The sequence below is a fragment of the Clavelina lepadiformis genome, chromosome 1, assembly GCF_947623445.1.
Source record: "Clavelina lepadiformis chromosome 1, kaClaLepa1.1, whole genome shotgun sequence".
NCBI classification, from domain to species: domain Eukaryota; kingdom Metazoa; phylum Chordata; class Ascidiacea; order Aplousobranchia; family Clavelinidae; genus Clavelina; species Clavelina lepadiformis.
In genome coordinates, this window is record NC_135240.1 from 23,685,266 (window position 1) to 23,703,335 (window position 18,070).

General features: G+C 36.5%; 3 protein-coding genes across 5 annotated transcripts; all 3 read right to left on the bottom strand.

Moving 5' to 3' along the window:
• Positions 1–1,600: 1,600 nt before the first annotated feature.
• On the bottom strand, positions 1,601–5,660 carry LOC143464501 (adenosine deaminase-like). Of its 2 annotated transcripts, XM_076962300.1 has the most exons (11): positions 5,397–5,541; positions 5,163–5,280; positions 4,566–4,627; positions 4,347–4,472; positions 4,142–4,285; positions 3,783–3,898; positions 3,549–3,673; positions 3,320–3,391; positions 3,030–3,199; positions 2,401–2,530; positions 1,601–1,952 (listed from the first exon to the last, which is right to left on the bottom strand). In XM_076962300.1, the coding sequence occupies exons 2-11, from the start codon at positions 5,196–5,198 to the stop codon at positions 1,866–1,868; spliced, it is 1,068 nt and encodes a 355-aa protein (XP_076818415.1). In that variant the 5' UTR covers positions 5,199–5,280; positions 5,397–5,541; the 3' UTR covers positions 1,601–1,865. The 2 variants fall into 2 exon arrangements, with proteins under 2 accessions (XP_076818415.1, XP_076818406.1); XM_076962291.1 differs by lacking the exon at positions 5,163–5,280 and having other exon boundaries at positions 5,397–5,660.
• A 964-nt stretch (positions 5,661–6,624) lies between these two features.
• On the bottom strand, positions 6,625–10,946 carry LOC143464513 (adenosine deaminase-like). Of its 2 annotated transcripts, none has more exons than XM_076962322.1 (10): positions 10,928–10,946; positions 9,753–9,814; positions 9,479–9,604; positions 9,262–9,405; positions 8,663–8,778; positions 8,421–8,545; positions 8,144–8,215; positions 7,856–8,025; positions 7,509–7,638; positions 6,625–7,308 (listed from the first exon to the last, which is right to left on the bottom strand). In XM_076962322.1, the coding sequence occupies exons 3-10, from the start codon at positions 9,505–9,507 to the stop codon at positions 7,222–7,224; spliced, it is 873 nt and encodes a 290-aa protein (XP_076818437.1). In that variant the 5' UTR covers positions 9,508–9,604; positions 9,753–9,814; positions 10,928–10,946; the 3' UTR covers positions 6,625–7,221. The 2 variants fall into 2 exon arrangements, with proteins under 2 accessions (XP_076818437.1, XP_076818428.1); XM_076962313.1 differs by lacking the exon at positions 10,928–10,946 and adding an exon at positions 10,637–10,921.
• A 731-nt stretch (positions 10,947–11,677) lies between these two features.
• Positions 11,678–16,935, bottom strand: LOC143464614 (putative enoyl-CoA hydratase echA8). The gene is made up of 7 exons (XM_076962499.1): positions 14,645–16,935; positions 14,099–14,272; positions 13,573–13,679; positions 13,292–13,462; positions 12,487–12,610; positions 12,272–12,384; positions 11,678–12,172 (listed from the first exon to the last, which is right to left on the bottom strand). The coding sequence occupies exons 1-7, from the start codon at positions 14,787–14,789 to the stop codon at positions 12,059–12,061; spliced, it is 948 nt and encodes a 315-aa protein (XP_076818614.1). The 5' UTR covers positions 14,790–16,935; the 3' UTR covers positions 11,678–12,058.
• Positions 16,936–18,070: the final 1,135 nt, after the last annotated feature.

Below are 18,070 nucleotides of genomic sequence, written 5' to 3' on the forward strand. Positions count from 1 at the left end.
GGTTATATATAATTATATTATAAAATAGACGTTTATGTATGTAGTTTTTTTTCATTGAAAATATGCTACGTCTATACGACAGACACGAAAAATAACGAAATTAAAGAGAAATTATAAACCGGAGACGACGTTCAATTTCGACAATCTTTAAAAAGAATGCAGCGCTGAACCAATCAAAAAGTTAACGCACGTTTTCCAGAACTCGACGTCAAAGCGTCTAAAAGATAATGCCGGATGCTTTGCAATGCCACGAACTTTAAACTTTTTGTTTTCAAAAATTGAAAATATTTTAGGAGTTAAAAACTGTGACATTTGAATTTTATCTATTTTTCGCATGCGATAAAGGGCCTTTTGGCACCGTTTTCCTGCGCTAATATTTACTACTACACAGTATAGACGTTATGCTATTAAGACAAAAATGTCTTTTGACAGAAAAAGGGTTTATTTTCACAAAAGCTTGCTTATTTTTAAACGAAATCGAGACATGTAACGTAAACAAATTCCGCGAAAATCGCTGGTTTTCTACTAAAATGTCACGTGGTTTGCACGGGGACGGCAAAGTCCGAGACATTTTGAAGACGTAATATTGTCAGAGTTCCAACAAGAATTATAAGTTCCTTTATACCTGCAAATATTTCCAGTAAATGGCCGTTATCGTCTATGATATTTCAGACTTCCATTAAATGTGGTACTTTGGTGAGCATTTGTGCTGTCTAATATCACGAATATTTTGAGTACGTCGAGGCATCGTATCGGGTTGAACTCTGCGAATAAAGCCACACTGGCGATTTTTTGAGCCAAAAACGCAATTAAAAACCACTTTTTATCAGAAATTTGCATTTTTCTTTCAAATTTTAGCACACGACACTTGTAACATCGTGCCTTGAATTTATAGCATCTATAGCGTATATCGGATGCATTATGCTTTTGTAAATCGGCCAACATGTGTTTTTGAACCTAAATTTAACCGTGAGTCAGAATTTGGTTCAAATGCTATAATATTAAACTATGCCCGATTAATACTATAACGAACTAAAAATGGCATCATTTAAGTAAAGTGCGCATAATTATTTCGTATTTTGTAAAGGTCGCCGATTGTAAATTAAATTTCACCAACGTCATATACTTGCCACATTTTTCGACTTCTCACGGCATTTTACAAACTGCCGAATCACGATATATGGGTATAGATTATAAAAAAATATTGCTTACACAAGCACATCTATAAAAGGTAAAGGATCTATAAAGACTTGGATTTTCAAAAAAATAGTCCGAAATTTTTCTTCGGTGATTTCCGGTGTGACACAAATCACTTGCGATAGTAAAATTGGGGAATCACCGGGTTCTTTGGTCTTCGACAAAAATTAGGGTCCATCTCACGTATTTATAACGTATTTCGAAAAAGGAATCAAAATATAAAAACGTGAGTTTACACAATAACTGCGAATAAAACATGGACTTTAAAGAAGATCTTCCCCACAAATAAATAAAATTCTTTTTTGGGCTTTTGAGTTCTTTTTTGAAATATCGGTGTGAAAGCCAATTGTAAACCTCATGTAAGATACACAGTTCTCCTATACGTCATATAAAATATCAAATCTTTTAAAAGCATCATTGTATTTTGCACGAATCAGATAGCGATTGATTTTAAAGATTGTATAAGTATAGCTTTTATAGGCCGTATAATTCACAAGAGTTGATTGATAAATTGATAACATGCGGTAAGGCAATGTATTTGGTCGAAATTAAAGACCGGGGTTTATAAGATTTACGTCAAAGAAAGCAAAAATGTCGTTTTCAAGGTCAAATTTTGCCGCATTAGCAAATTAGACTAGAATCATCACAAAATTGACATAAGATCGTCATTAACTGTAATAAGCCTCGTTGAATTCTTTTATAAGTCGATGCTTTACCGATTCTTCGCAAAAGGCCGATTTCAATGCATTCAGATTCTAAAAATTTAATTATCATTATTATCAGCAGTTTTGACTTAAATGCCAGCGGTGGGCTAAGTTTTCACATCTCCATCAAATATATCACTATTTCTGCGCTCATTTGATTCTAATCTACGTCTAACTTGTGATCGAGCATATAAATACGTGAAAATAATTATAAGATTAATGTCTTCCGGGAAAACTTTTTGACTAAGGTGAAACGGTCCTCATTATGTAAACTCTGAGGTTATCTTTACGTTAAATCAACCAAAGATTATATAACCTTTATATAAACTCACTGTCACAGTTACGCTTATTGCTTAAAAAATGTTCATTAAATCCATGACAAGTTTATTAGTTATTGCTTTACCTATATTAGGAAAATATGTTTTGACTGAAGTCTTTTGATATGTGTATAAATAAGCTTATACAAGATATAAGATTGCCAGGGTGTCGGTAGACTCACCAATGTTTTTATTTCCTCATTTGTGAAGCGAAGAGTTGATCTGGCCATGAAGTAATCATCCAACAGAGTTGTGTGGTGTATGCCAGGGTTGTCCGTACTTAAAGAGAAGTTAACTTTGTCCTTCATGAACCTGTCCAAGCAGTGAAAGGAGCTTTTTTGTAAGTCAATGATTGGGAAAACAAAGAAATCAATAAGGGTATACAGTTTCATGTAAAAGTCCAGTATAAGGACACAAACTTAGTGTACAAAAAAGTATTTTAAGTGATTTTACTTTGAAAATGCATCGTCAGAAAGAGCAAAACGTCATTTTAGACTCAAGTTAAACTCAAATTATGTTTGATTTAGCTGCTAAAATGCAAGCTTGCAAGCTATCGATGAATTAACCCCCAATCCAAAAAATAACAGAAATGAATTAGTTAAGAGAAACACACACATGATGCCACCTTTTGAAACATGTACACTGCATTCATCTTATAAAAGGTTACGTAGGTAACAGTTGACTTACGGTGTTTGATGAAAACCTCAGTAGACAAATTACACAGTATGCATTTAGCCCGAAGTCGTTCAAGGTTCAGCAATTCGCACTGCTGGTAAATTTTCTACGCGTAGACAACTTGCACGAAATATACCTTTTAGCGGGATGCAAATTTAGATCTGGTTTCACTGACGCAGTAAAATTACTGGAAAGTGGGCAAACTTCGATGTGAATGTTTTTCTCTTTCGTCTCCGTATAAATTTCTTCATCATCAACAACATGATATCCGTGGCCAATTCGGGTGGCATGCAACAAATTTATCGCCTGCAAAAAATGTGGCGAACTACTGAATTAATTCTTATTAAAATCGAGGGTTATTACACCGTTTTTGATCTCATGTTCTTCAGGTGGAGAAAGTTTGAAAATTCTGGTCTTAAAATTTACCGTTTTGACTTCCGCCGCTGGTCCAGCCTCTCCAGCATGTACCGTCACGTGAATGCCTTTGTCTTTGCAGAACTTCAAACAAAAAAACATTTATAGGAAGAAAGAAAGTTTAAAAATCAATTGCAAAAATAACTTTGTATGCGTTTGATAATATGCCTACAAATTACTTTTTGGGGCTTACCTAATAAATTACTGTGTGGAATAAATGTTCTTGTGCTTTATGTTATACCTGAAAGGCTTGAACGTGTTTTTCAATGGGTATTTGTCCTTCGTGACCGGTCCCAGCAATATCAATCGCCACCACACCTCTGTCTGAAAACTCGTTGCAAAATTGGGCAATCTCTGTTGACCAATCTGCAAGAAGTCAAAGCTGAGTTGTATTAAGGAAGTATTATTGATTTGTTTGGTTGATATTAACCAATGCAACATGCAAATATGAGGTACCAAGTGATGGAAAATTTACCAGGTAAGGACAGGATACAGCACAGAATAAATCGAACTTCGATGTTGAAATCTTTCTGCGCCTGGAGCCCTGCTTCACACACCACTTCTACGACCTCTCGCGGTGAAATATTTCCCCTAAAAGAAATATCCATGAACGATTTCAGTAAAACCAATTGAAGAAACTTTTTTGAGTACACATTTTGTTAAGACTTTTATAGCAAAGAGAAAGATTGCAATAATTTCATCTTATTAACATTGAAAAAAGTTGCATCTTCTGAACAAGTTAATCAAAACCAATTTAGGCGAGTGTTAAAAAATATATCTGAAAATGTGGCAAGGTACAAAACAACTTGGCCCCAGCCTATACGCCACGCTCACTTTCCAATGCTGTGAGCAATGGGTGCGACGTCATGATCGGCGAGTAGATGAGGTGAATATCTAAATTCAATGTATCTTATGCCTTGCTTGGCTTTGTCTTCTATTGCCTCACGTGTCATACGAGCTATGGCCTCACGATCACCACTAAAATAAGATTTCTATTAATGGAAGAGCAAGGATACAACTCTTATTGATTGCATCTTACGCAAAGACAGGGCAAAATGTGAGAAACATCATCAGGTATTCGTGGAGGCTCTTCTTGCGTTGACTGACGCAGCATTTGTTGACGAGTTCTTGCGGATCGTACGTAGGTAACTTCACTTGACGCAATCTTAAAGCAACTCGATTGGTTAAAACGTTTGTAACAAACTAATCTAATAGGAGTCCAACAATGACTATTGACTACTGTATATCCGGTACCTACTTTGCTAGTTCTATGACCGTATCAATTCTGAAGCACCCATCCAAATGACAGTGAAGCTCTGCCTATATAACCAAAAAGAGGACATGAAAAGTAAGTAAACTTTTAAAGTAGCATGTAGCCCTATAGCGTAGACTGTAGACACTTTTACACTTGAACTGGCTTGACGTAGCCCGTAGCAAAGTCTATAGCGTGAGTGTAACCTGGAAAACCAGTGAGAAATCATGCTCAAACACACTGAAAATCCGTGTTTTCATTAACTGCGTGTCTCTTGTTTACTACACTGCGAGGCTGACATTTGCTCAATCAGTTGACCGTGTTTTACTGCTGCAAATAGGCCTACATTGATTAAAGAAAGTGACTATTTCACCGTAAGTAAGTCACGCAGCCCGTTGTTAGAGATGGGGTTATGGTAGGAGAACGGCTATGCAAAAAGTTGATTTTAGCTATTGGTGGTTTTGTTGCAGTTAGAATTAGATCAAAAGGTAGATTTTGGTTACTATGTTATAACATTTAATTTAGGTTAACAACAAACTGTGAAAAATAGCTTTAAACGCACGATTTTTTCCCATGAAATAGTGGCAGCTTTGATTAGATTACCTTAGGAAAGTCAAAATCCTTTAACTTCGCCTCCATTATTGCGGTTTGAGTTTAAAGTTGCCGTTGCTTTTGATTATTCCTCTACTTAACAGCACAAAATTCCTAACCCGTGCCAACCCTAAAATCATACAATCAATACTTGTTCCTTACAACACACGAACAGTTTCACCAGTTTCAAATTGTTTGAGTCAACAAAAAAAGCAGTTGACGAGTAACACCCCATCATCACCATACCTGACTATCAATGAAAACGTCGTGTACTAGAATTGCTGCACTAGCAGCCTTGAGCCAGTTCATGGAAATAGTGCACCACAGACGACCTTTGCGCTCATAGCCTCTCATACAACTAGGTTACAAAAGTTTTCCATTTTTCAGCCTATTATGCAACATCTTAGGAGAATGGCATATACAATGATATTGAGCAACCCGACAAAGCGAGTATAGGCACGAAAGCTTTAACCAAGAAGGATTTTATGCAGCTCTGCGAAAGTCGTTCCTCGAAAGGGCAATTCAATTTAAACTTGTATTTATTAGCGTTGTCGTCATGGAAACCACCACATAATTGTATATCCCTTAGTAAACTGCAGAGGGTCAAGACAAGCAGGAAGGAAATCAACATAATGGCTATGTACAACACTCCCTATCAACGTGCATAGCGTCTATCTTTAACCGTTCAAGCATAGTGGGCCTAACTTCAAGCGTGTAGTAGGTTGTTGCAGAATGAAAGTGCTCTAGATTCTAGAATATGATTCAATCTTTCAACTAACGCATCTTCTGTTTAAATCCTAGTCGCTTTGGTATGCTTGAAGAGTGTTAAAATTCTGAAGACTTGTTTTAAATTAAACACTTGATAAGTTTGTAAATTGACAAGCCAAGTCTGGTCTTAGGGCTAGGTGAACGTTGTAGCCTGAAATGTAAGGCTTCAGCAAGAAGCATTGTGGAGTGCCTGCACAATGCTTGAAATGCCAAACAAACTACAGTAGGCCTGGCAAAAACACGTGGACCACAGCAAGCGAATCGCTTCATGTAAAATACAACCACGAAAGAAAACAATTTCTTATAAATGTTTTGTAAACAACTGGTTGACGAGCTAAAATTGAAATCGGCGGATGAAACAAAGTGCCGGCCTTGTTTTGACTGTCACTGCTTGCATTGCTTAAATTAACTTCTGTTGACGTCACTATACATGAACGTCTTGCACCCTGGCAAGCTAAATGCCTTCCTTGTCGAGTCAGCATACGCTGCCATTGAAAATCATGCTTTGCTGTTACTGGGGACAGGACGTTTGAAAACTTACGCTAACAACTTCCCTTTTTCTATATATTGGCAATGTGAAGTACTGTACCTTGATAAATTAGTCAAACCGGTGTGAGCCATAAGGTAAATAAACCGATTACACGACGGGTCATCCTTCGACAACACCATATAAGCTTAAATATTAACCATACAATGTGTGGCAAGTCTCAATATAATATGCTTTGATAATAATAAGCTTATTCTTATCACACAGCAATTCTATTCTTATCCCACTTAACGAACAGTAATTTTGTTAGAATAGTTACATTACAAGGATGAATAATATAGAAAACGAAGGTATCATAGACGATAGGTTTTAAGTAAATAGGTAACTATAGCTTGTTGTATGACCAGTAGTCCCAAATTTCGTTAAAAATTAACCGAAAAAAACTGCAACCAACGCACGATTTTTTAGGTGAATGAAGTCGATCACAAAACTTGTTCGTGCTACAATGTCATGTAATAAGCATCACACGCCAATAACAACACTTATACCAAAGGTTGTAACTCGGATTGGCAACAGGTGTATTTTCTAAGCACCACGTGAATGTGCAAATGCAAACTTCTGATTTGAAACATGGCCTAGTATTAAAAAGGAAATTACCCTAAGTACGTATCAAAAATTTCTCTGTGCTAATTTTGGCCAAAGCGGATACGTATGTCATTAATTAATATAAAATAATATTTAACGAGTTTTTCCAGTCAAGTTAGATACGTAATGACGTATAACAGAAGATAAGTGTTGACGTCATCCGACCGGAATTCAAATCGTTGCTGTTTCTTCAAGCTCCTTTAAAAGTCGCTGCTTCACTTCATCATCGCAAAAAGCTGATCTTAGGGCGTTGAGATTCTGAATATTGAAGTAAATTCCAAATAAAATGAAGTCAAAATGTTTAAATTAGGAGCTGCAACATAAAAACAGCGCATGGAGAGGTTGGTCACAAGTACAAGCATAAATTTTAATACAAAAGTCAAACATTTAAAACCAGTATAAGTATAAATATTAAATACCCTACACTTCATATTCAAGCTAAAAAATAGTTTTTATACCAAGACTTTTATTTCGTCATCAGTGAAGCCAAAGTCGGTCCGAGCCACCGAATAATCCTTGAGCAAAGTTGTGTTCATCATGCCGGGGTCGTCAGAACTTAAAGAAAAATTCACTTTGTCCACCATAAATCTGTCAACCAAGGCGCTGGTTTAAAAGTGCGTGTTTTGTTTCCCCAAAATTACCCGATTTGGGCTAGTTCTAACTTATAAAGTACAAGAAGTATAAGATTTGCATGTGAAACCCCAGCAAGGTAAGGTATCGTGCTCATACTAATTATAAGAAAGACCTCAACAGCGTTTAAATCTGACACTAACTTCTAAAACATCGCATTTTACTGCTATGATACCTTTTTGCGGGATGTACGGTCATGTCAGCGTTAACAGATGCAGTTAAATAACTGGAAAGTGGACAAACTTCAAAATGAATATCTTTCTCCCTTGCTTCAGTGTAAACATCCTCATCATCAAGAACATGATAACCGTGTCCAATGCGGGTTGCGAACAACGTGTTTATCGCCTTCGAACAATACAAAAAGGTTAAAATATTGCGAGCAACGATTCGATAACATAAGTCGAAAATTTTGGTACCAGTCTGTGGTCAACATACGATAATCCATAATTACTGTTCTTTTTACCTTTCGAACCTCTTCGGCGGGGCCGGCTTCTCCAGCGTGGGCGGTGATGTGAATCCCGTTGTCTTTGCAGAACTTTGAAGCAAAACAGTACAGAAAATTATTCACAAGTACTGTATTCATAAAACTAGATTTTATACAGTTTATATAAAGGCAGGAAAAGTACAGTGTAGATACCAGATACTGTATTGATAATATCAAAACCCAAATAGCCGGGAATTCTCGCGAGTCGCGACTAAGCAATGAAGATACGCATGTTCACCACTACAATAAGTCGCACCTGGAATGCTTTCTGGTGAGCGTCGATGGGAATTCCCCCTTCGTGGCCGGTACCAGCAATATCTATCGCCACCACACCCCTATCTGAGAATTCTTTACAAAACTGCGCTATCTCCATTGACCAGTCTGGTAGGAAATATTAGCAACAGGATTGCATTTACTGTTCCTGCACGTAACCGCACCATGCAACCGTACGAGTTGGACTCCGCAGATATATTAAACACCGCGTTTACGTTTATTTACCTGGGTGTGCCAGAATACAGCAGAGAATAAATCGAACTTCGATGTTGAAATCTTTTTGCGCTTGGCGCCCTGCTTCACACACCACTTCTACGACCTCTCGCGGCGAAATGTGTCCACTTAATAAAACCAAATAGTGTTACGTAAAATCAAATATGCGCTCATCTAAAATGGGGTATAATCAGGATTGCCATATCGTCCTTATATTGAAGGTCTATGTCTTAGAAAATAATTTTGTCCTTATTTTTATCGTATTTTTAGGCAGAGGTTTCCAGTTTGGGCATTTCGATACCTTTAGTATACCAGTTTGGACCAAAGAGAGATCAAAATGAAGAACATGCAAATAGCGTCTCTCGTTTTTTTTAGAAACATTAATTGCCTTCTCCTGATGAGCACTGTTTAAAGTAGTATTTTTTTTTGTTTCCTAGTGGTCCTTATTTTTAGGTTCAGACCGATGGGAACCCTGGTTATAGTGCTATACTCGTATTTATTGGGCATACAAATCATACCCATATACAGTAATAATTCAACAATAAATAGTTGGAAATCTATAAATAGAGAACTAAAGCAAATATCATATATAGCTTTATACTTGGACCCACGTTTCACTACAGTGAGCATTGGGTGCGACGTCACGATCGGCGAGTAGATGAGGTGAATATCTAAATTCAATGTATCTTATGCCTTGCTTGGCTTTGTCTTCTATCGCCTCGCGTGTCATTCGAGCTATGGCTTCTCCACTACCGCTATACAAGATATCACACGTAGTGTCAGTCTATGAATATGTGAGGATTGACATAGATAGTATCAATGACATACGCAAAGATTGGAGTGAATGTTCTGAACATGAGCAGAAACTCGTGCAAGTTTTTCTTTCGTGATGTAATGCAGTAATTGTCGGCGAGTTCTTTGGGGTCGTATGTTGGTAGCTTAATCTGGCGATGTCTGTAATTCGAATAGATTGAAATTTAAAGTTACTATTTCTTACCTCTTGTACGCCAACATCGTGTTGCGTTATGTAATTAACTTGCTTTGTGTAAAATAAATTGAGGATTAATTAAACTGAATGAATTAAACTGCACCGCAAATGTACCTTGCAAGCTCTATGACGGTGCTTATTCGAAAACATCCATCCAGATGGCAATGCAGTTCCACCTAAACATCAGATTCGAACTTATATATGATAGCAAACCCGCGGCGCACGTCAGCGTTTCTTAAAAATATTTCGTCCGAAAAATAAGACTAATCAACAACATTTTCAAGCCCCAGAAGTAACGTATTTCGGATGGGTTTATGTTCCAAAGCAATTAATAGACAGCTATTCGGCATCGCCGTCTTTGAGACGGTCCTCTTGGGTTCAAATTACAAACCAATGATACGAGCGATACTAAGCCTGCCTTATTTCAAACATTAGATAATTATTAGGTATTATAATATCTGATGATGGCACGAACAGGGTATAATATGCAGCCAACATAAACTGAGTTATCAAGCCAGTGGTAGTAATCAAGTCATCATAAAAAGAAGCTACCATACTTTATGAAATAGCAAACAGCAATCAAGTGTGCTTAGGGGTAGTAGACTTACATGGTAAAATTTTAGACCACCAGCACGCACAAGCGCAGTAACCGCGAGCAAATGAGTGGGGCACACATGATAAAGTCAAAACGACGCCTTTTTTCAAACAAAAGAAAACCTGCCTGGACTGTTGTTGTTTACCAACAGTTCTTCGTTAGAAATATTTATCTCCGAACAAGCATGTACAACTGGACATTGCACAAGTTACACAACATTATACATTAACTAGAACTTAAGATACTAAACTAACTGGTGACTTATAAGCCAGCATTTCGTCTACAATTCAGAAACTTAGCACTTCAGCCTACTATACTGGTAATTCTACAAGTACCGATATCGGCACTAGCCTGGTAATTTTTAAATTAGTCAAACTTGTTAGCATCAATTGTAGCCTATTACCTTGGGAAAATCAAAGTTGTTGCGTTTACAGTCCACCATTGTAAAAAATCTTCCACAGATAACTCTTTCACTGTTAGCCTAGCCTACTTAAAGCTTTGATTCCTCTTAGGCCTACCCAACGGGAATGCCAGACACGGCTAAACTTCGAAGCAAATGTTTAGCTAGTTTTAATATCCGATGTAACCTATCCCCAACTCCAAACACTTGTAAATACCTTCCGCGTTATTTTACTGCGCGAGAGCCTGTGTTTGTATTGCTTTTGAAGTAGGCGGTATATAAACGATCAATTACCTGCGAAGCACCTTAAACGACAAAGTACGAATTGAAATGCCGCTCGCGCTAAATACCTTGAGGGCAGCGGTTATCAATACACGGTGACGTCACAAGCAAGAAAACTCTGGGTGTGGTAAAAGTGTGAGGAAAAAAAACAGAAAAATTCTTAAAATGCAAAGACAAACAAGATTTTTGTTAACAAGAAGTACCAAGTCACAGTTTCCTGGTAAAGGGAACTAGTAAACTGGACTATAGCAAATAGGAAAATTTGGGGCGCTAGAAAATTTCAAAACCGGGAAACGTCAAAATAGAATATGCAAAGTATGAACGTAGCCCAACCATAGATATTACATTACATAGCTATTAGTATTCTATGATTGCAATATATATGGTCCAACAGAATCGAAATTAACCAAAACCAAAATGTCGCTATGAGGACTTCAGGAAATCAAATCACCTAAAAATTTTTATTTTAGTTTGTTAACCTTCGTTCGGTATTTTTTGGCTTGGCGATTTCGATTTTGTTTTCCTCAGGCATTAAAGTATTTCCTTTGGACATTTTTAGATCGTAAATACCCGGCTTACTTTTCTCAGGTTCGTTATGTTCAAAGAGGTTCACTTTTCACTTAAACATTTAAATCTTTGTGATTCATTGTTTGAAAATGTCCAGTTTGCCTAAATTTTGAGTGCTGGTGGACTTTCAAATCTAGTGGTTACTGGTCACAAACCTTTATCCAACTACTTCAGGTAACTGTCTGGTTACATGAGCACTACGTAAGCCGATTGTATTTCAAACATTGCAAAAAAGCAAAACGAGCACAGTAGGATAGAGTATGCAAACCCGTATCCAACGCAAAACATTTGTAATTGACAACATGAAACTTTTGAAACATTAAAAACTACAAAAAACTGAATGTACTCGACGTGGGATGTATTGAATGAAAAGTAAGGAACATAGTAATTAAGCTGCAGACACTATGAAACTGATTTGAAGTTTTACATTTACATTGTATGGTGACCTGCACGAGGCATAGTCAGAAAAAGAAGCTTGCCTTCCCATACTTTCACAAGTTTTTGATCAAAACATAGCCATAGCTTTGCAAATTAATGAAAGAAAAGTCATGGTAAATGCTTCAAATTGGAAGCCTATTACTGAACAGATGTAGCATTTCTCCCAGCTCCGTCCTTGAACTTCTGAGCTCCTTTAACAGATTCACTGGCGATCACGTCAAAGGCGTTGTTCAATTCAAAGTCGAGGGAAGCCTTAAAATTTTTTTTCATGAAACCTTGTTTGGCAAGACGCCTGTGATAACTGGCACTAGCATCAAGCTAACATTCATACCTGCGCCGAGTATGCCTTACCTTCTTGGATTCTGAATTGTACACCGAATGAAAGGTAGATTCACGATCTGCTTTCAAACATTTTTGAGGATATTTTGAAATTTGTTTTGCCATAGCAACAGCCATTGACAGTGCTGTAAAAGAAATTTCATAATTTAATGGGACAACCAAAAATATTGCAGGGAAAGAATGAGATGAAGTTATTGAAGATAACTGATGAAGTTTCACTCTAATACCTTCTCCGTCATTGCATACTCTGTTGGCAATACCCATTCTTTGAGCATCTTCTGAATCAATAATGCGACCAGTCAAGATCATATCAAGGGCGTTTGATAAACCAACAATTGCAGGAAGTCTAACCTATGAAAATTTGGTTTTTTTACCATGTATATTAAGTAAAATTTCTCCACAATGATCATGTTCATCGCTTCTACATCATCACAATAATACAACATGTAAGCATTACGCTTCACTGACACATGATCTAGCTTGAGTTCACTTCTTTAGGCAAACTGGAATTAAGCTGATGCTTTTAGGACAATAGGTCATAAACCACAAAACCGCAAGCCCTGCAGGACAAAGCAAAAGCAGATGAGCTAAGGCACTAACATCAGCATTTAGCAGGCAGTTCCACTGGCTTAGTAATTATCAAGGCTGTAATCATAGCTGCTACTGCTTTGCTTGATAATAACACCTTGAATATTCGAACACTGCATTGTTTTACAAGGTTGTGGACTTGTGTGTATAGGTTCTATTCTCTGTTCTTTCTTATTAACTACCTGTAATATTATGCGTAGAACTTGCAAAACAAGTTGCATCTGTTTAGCATTATAGGAGTAGCTTACTACTTATATACAGTGGGATCTATATTTTTTCCCGCCAGGGCATTTTGCCATAGATGTCAGGTTTATTGAATAATGAAACAAGATACAATAAATTTAAATAGAAAGCAGAAAACCTGCTCCTTGGTAATTTGCACCCGATAGTGAAAATTTCGAATCAGTGAACTCTGGAAAACAAGATCCCACTATATATACTTACTGTGCCGCCATCAATCAGGGGTACTCCAAACCTCCTGTTCAAAATTCCAACTTTAGTTGATTTCTCAAACACTCTAAGATCACAGAGAAGTGTAAGTTCTAACCCACCAGCAACTGCATATCCATTAACCGCTGCAATTACAGGCTTTTTTATGTGCAGCCGTGTTGGCCCCTGAATTCAAAGCAATAATAAATAAACAAAAAGGAAGCCAAGAAACAAAAAAACAAGCCTATCGTGGCAAAGGGCCAGGAAACATGATATGAAATTATGAAATTAATTACCATCGCACCATGTTTAGACATGTGACTGACAGAATCTTCACTTAAGATCCACTGAGTTCCACTAACAGCAAGTTCTTTTAAGTCATAACCAGAACAAAAGTGATCACCTTGAAGTAAAACCATATTTAAAAGCATATTTTATGTTCATCCGCGAAAAATTTATATGACTTACACTATTTAGTTACTTATTACTTGTATGTAGGACATAATAATTATAAATATATTACTGTATCTGGTTTTGGGAGAGACGATAATGTTTTGCAATACTAAAGTGTTGCAATAAGCAAAACATGTTTCGGACTATCTTCAGCGATCCCTCATCAGAGTAAAATGCCATTTAATTTTGATGAGTAATTGAAGTTAATCCAAAACATGTTGCACAGTTTGCCATATTAATAAAGATGCCTATTTCTGCACTTGTGCTTATTGCAACACTTTGGTAATGTAGTATAGTAAATAATAACTATTAAATCTAAAACTACTAATTATAATTATTAAGTCTGTAATACAGCAGCAATACACAAACCTTTTCCATGCAAGACAGCAATATTGCTGTTAGGGTCATCCTCAAATGCTTTAAAAGCAACAACAAGTTGACGAGCCATGTCACGATTTACTGCATTACGACAATGGGGACGATTGAGGCCTATTAATGTTACTGTTTCTTGTTTATCAAGTGTGATTGGATCGACTGCAGGTTCTACATAATATATATCCATTAAGGTCATTCCGCAAATCCATAATAATCATACAATACATCATATAAATAGTTTCAAAAGGTGCATACAAAACTTTGAGTTTGAGCATAGCCTATCGCAGTAATGCAAAATCGTTTACCAAGGTTTTGTACAAATATATATAACCAAACATGTAATAAACATTGAACATATTTTTGTTACTGAAATATACAGTAAAATTTCAACTTTTCTGTATAAAATGTATGCATAGGCTATAGTCTAGAAAAATGGCAACTGTGAAAAAGAAAGACGGGCTACGTTTTCATTTGGAAAAATGAACTGTAATCATACTCAAAAAAGCAAACACTTTGTCATGGTACCGTACTTGATCATACCTGATTCAGAATCAAGAAAAATTGTACATTTGTGTGATCTAAAAAATTCAGCAGGTCTCACTCCAAATATTGTATTCCGCTTACGTAAAATGCATCGAGAATGACGAATACCGGTGCTAACCACATGACGGAAGATTAACTCCATTTCAGACAACGGCTTTGCTTTTTTACTGACCTATAGCTGAGCTTAAGATGAAAATTAAAGTATATACTAGAGGTCAATACAGGTATAAGGGTTACAGCCAACAGATTAGATGTGGTATAAAGTCTCATTTTCAGGATGTATGGCCCTCTGCATCTCAAATTATGTACATTGATCTGGCAACAGCTGCTTGCTTTGTTTCTTTGGGCCTAGTGCAGAAGTGCACAACCAAATGATGTCACATTTAGGTAGCAGGGGGTTCAGTATATAAATGCATCAAATGGCTGTGCACTTCTACACTAGACCCTCACTCACCTGCCCATTCCTTTTATGGGCCTAAATTGTTGCAGGCACACAAAGCAAGCAAAATCCACTTTGAATTGAGATCTCTTTAATCATTGTCAGTCTGATGTGCACTGTCATATGCAACAATACTACCTGCTGCCACACTACTGTCGTAATACTGTACAGCCAACAGTGAAAACTGTGGCACCTACACTCACGAGATTCATCAACGTGTACGCCGAACTTTTTTATCTTTACGCCGATTAATAATAAATACACAAAAAAGCTGGTTGTTTGAATGCCAGTTAACAATAAGTAAACAAATAATTGAGGCTTAAGTGCACGCCATCACACAAAAATTTGTATTTTTAATTGCACGATTTCTCATCGAAAACTACCATTCTTTCCAGTCAGGACTATACTCCATCTGTCCATAGTTATAGTAAGTGAAAGCACAGCACACGCACATACTGACATAAGAGGTTTGCAATATGTGCACACCAACCTTTTTAGAGAGTGACTAGATAGGCAGTTAGATTAGGAGAAAGACAATGCAGAAATTTGATTTTATCTATTTAAGGATTTATTGGAGCTAGATTTACATCAAAAGGTAGATTTAGGTTATTATGTTAAGACATTAAGTTATGCTAAGAAGAAACTGTGAAAAATAGCTTTGAACGTACAGTGAAATAGTGGCAGTCCACTTTTTTAAATCTGTGCACGCTGATTCAAAATAAACAAACAATTACTGGGTTTAGTGCAGAAGTGCACAACCAAATGACGTCACAATTTGAGTAGGCTAGCTGGGGTCTAGTAAATAAATGCATCCTCCGGTTGTGCACTTCTACACTTGACCCAAATTAACAAGTTTGGCTGTTTGTGGTGTCTGATTGCCGATTTATTACAAAATAAAAAAATATAGAGAGCAGCCCATGCTGTCATGAAAAGATTGCTCTTGTATGTCTGATTTCAGGTTGGTAACTAGCCTACCATACTTTCCACTCAAGTAGCCTAGTTTTACTAGCGAGAAACACAATACACTTCCACACACTAATACAAGTCGATAAGTTACGCAAGTGTAGTGCCCAGACAGGGAAATACTGATGTATGGCAGTTTTCAACGAGAAATCGCGCTTGTAGAGACATAAAGCTGACGTGACAGCATTCACTGAACTTTCAATTCTTCATAGCCTCATAGGCCTATATCCATCACAACTTGTTGTTAAACAACTGCAGTCTGAAAGCGCAAATTTGTCTGGTTTCTTTAAAAAGTCGGCGTAATCATGAACAAGTTTAGCGTTAACGTTTGTTAGCAATAACTCCGCTGGGTGTGTATGCGTATAGACTACACTTTCCACCATCACTCAAACAGCATGCAATGAACGTGCAAACATACATACTGGGATACTGCTATACCAGCAGACATTTGACCAAGCCACCTCCAATTTTCTGTGCTTCAGACACAGTTTAGTGAATTGAGCTGCCGTTTCACCTGCACCTTTGAAAGCTGTCATGCGCACAATCTTTCAGTAAAAATAAACTATTCATTCAGCCATATAGGCATACGCAGTCGTTACTCGTTCGTTAAATCTTTCTGCAAATTTTGCAATCTGGTGCAGACGCGCAGAGTTATGCAATAAGCGTCACGTTTTCTGCAGATTTAGCCGGTGCCCATCAATCTTTGCCAACTTAACGCAGAAGCTCCATTTGATGAATTGAATATGTATGATGAACATCTTGTCTAACTAGGCAAAACAAAGGCGCTGGGCCAAAACCCTTCAATTGTGTAGTTACAGAAATTTTTCGAATGATAACGCTTGTTTGTAACTCTGTCGTTTCGTGTGCTGTCCTGTTTAATACACAAAACATAGTATTATTTTCCTCCTGCATAGGCTAGTCACTAGCCGCTAGTGTATTTTGCGTGATACATCATAAATTCATAATATAAATCATAAAATGAGTTAATAATTATGACGTTAATAAACCATCATTATATCATGTGGTTTGAATTTGGATAAAAGTGATGTGATAATGTTTGATTGTTACGCAATTTTGCTTTCACTTTATTTCTGCATCGCCTTGGTACGACCCATTTTTTGAAGGCATTTTTTTTGCTATATTGATCAAATATAGCTAAAAATTGCTTGAAATGTGGTTATTTTGGTTGTTATGAAACAGATTTAGATGTAGGCCACCTATCAAAATTTTTTTAAATCATTGATGTTACTCAAATATCCAAAGTTTATATCCACATCCATATATTCATAAATTTATTTCCATAATTTTATTTATATTTAAACTTATATCTAATTTTTTTTAAATTATTGATATGAGAAAGAATTGATCCTTTCAATGATGAAAATATTGTTAAAATCATTTTGCGGTTATAGAGCAATTTTGTTTCAAAGTCAGACAACAGATCAAAAATCAAACAAAATTGGTTTATATAAAAGCAAAATTAAAGTAGGCCTGTATTTACTGTACAGTACAAATAAGGGTTTTCCACTTGTAGAAATAAAGGTTTTACATTTGAATGTCTATACTCTATATCAGTGGTTCCCAACCTTTTTTGGTGTCGGGGCCGAATTTTAAACTTCAGAGTACGTATGGAGCCGCATGAAAACACTCAAGTAATTATAACGAAAATTTTAAAGCATGAAATCATGTACCAACGAATAGCAACATTAACAAGAAAAATAACACAAATCAATTTAATGTCCAACTTGGCATTGGCTTTGAGCTTTAACAACTTTGTCAAAGCGAGGCGCAATTGCGGTTTAGGATTCAGGAGGCGGTTTATGATTCACAATAAGTAGACAATGGGCCATTCACAACAATATAAAGTAGGCTACAATGTGTAACTGTAAGATGTAAAATGAAAAATATGTAAACAATTTTGAACTAACGCTATAAATTTTGACCAATTTCTGACTTTTTTTGACATGTCAAAAAATAATTGCCCTAATTATTATAAATAGATTTTTTATCTTTTTGTGGGT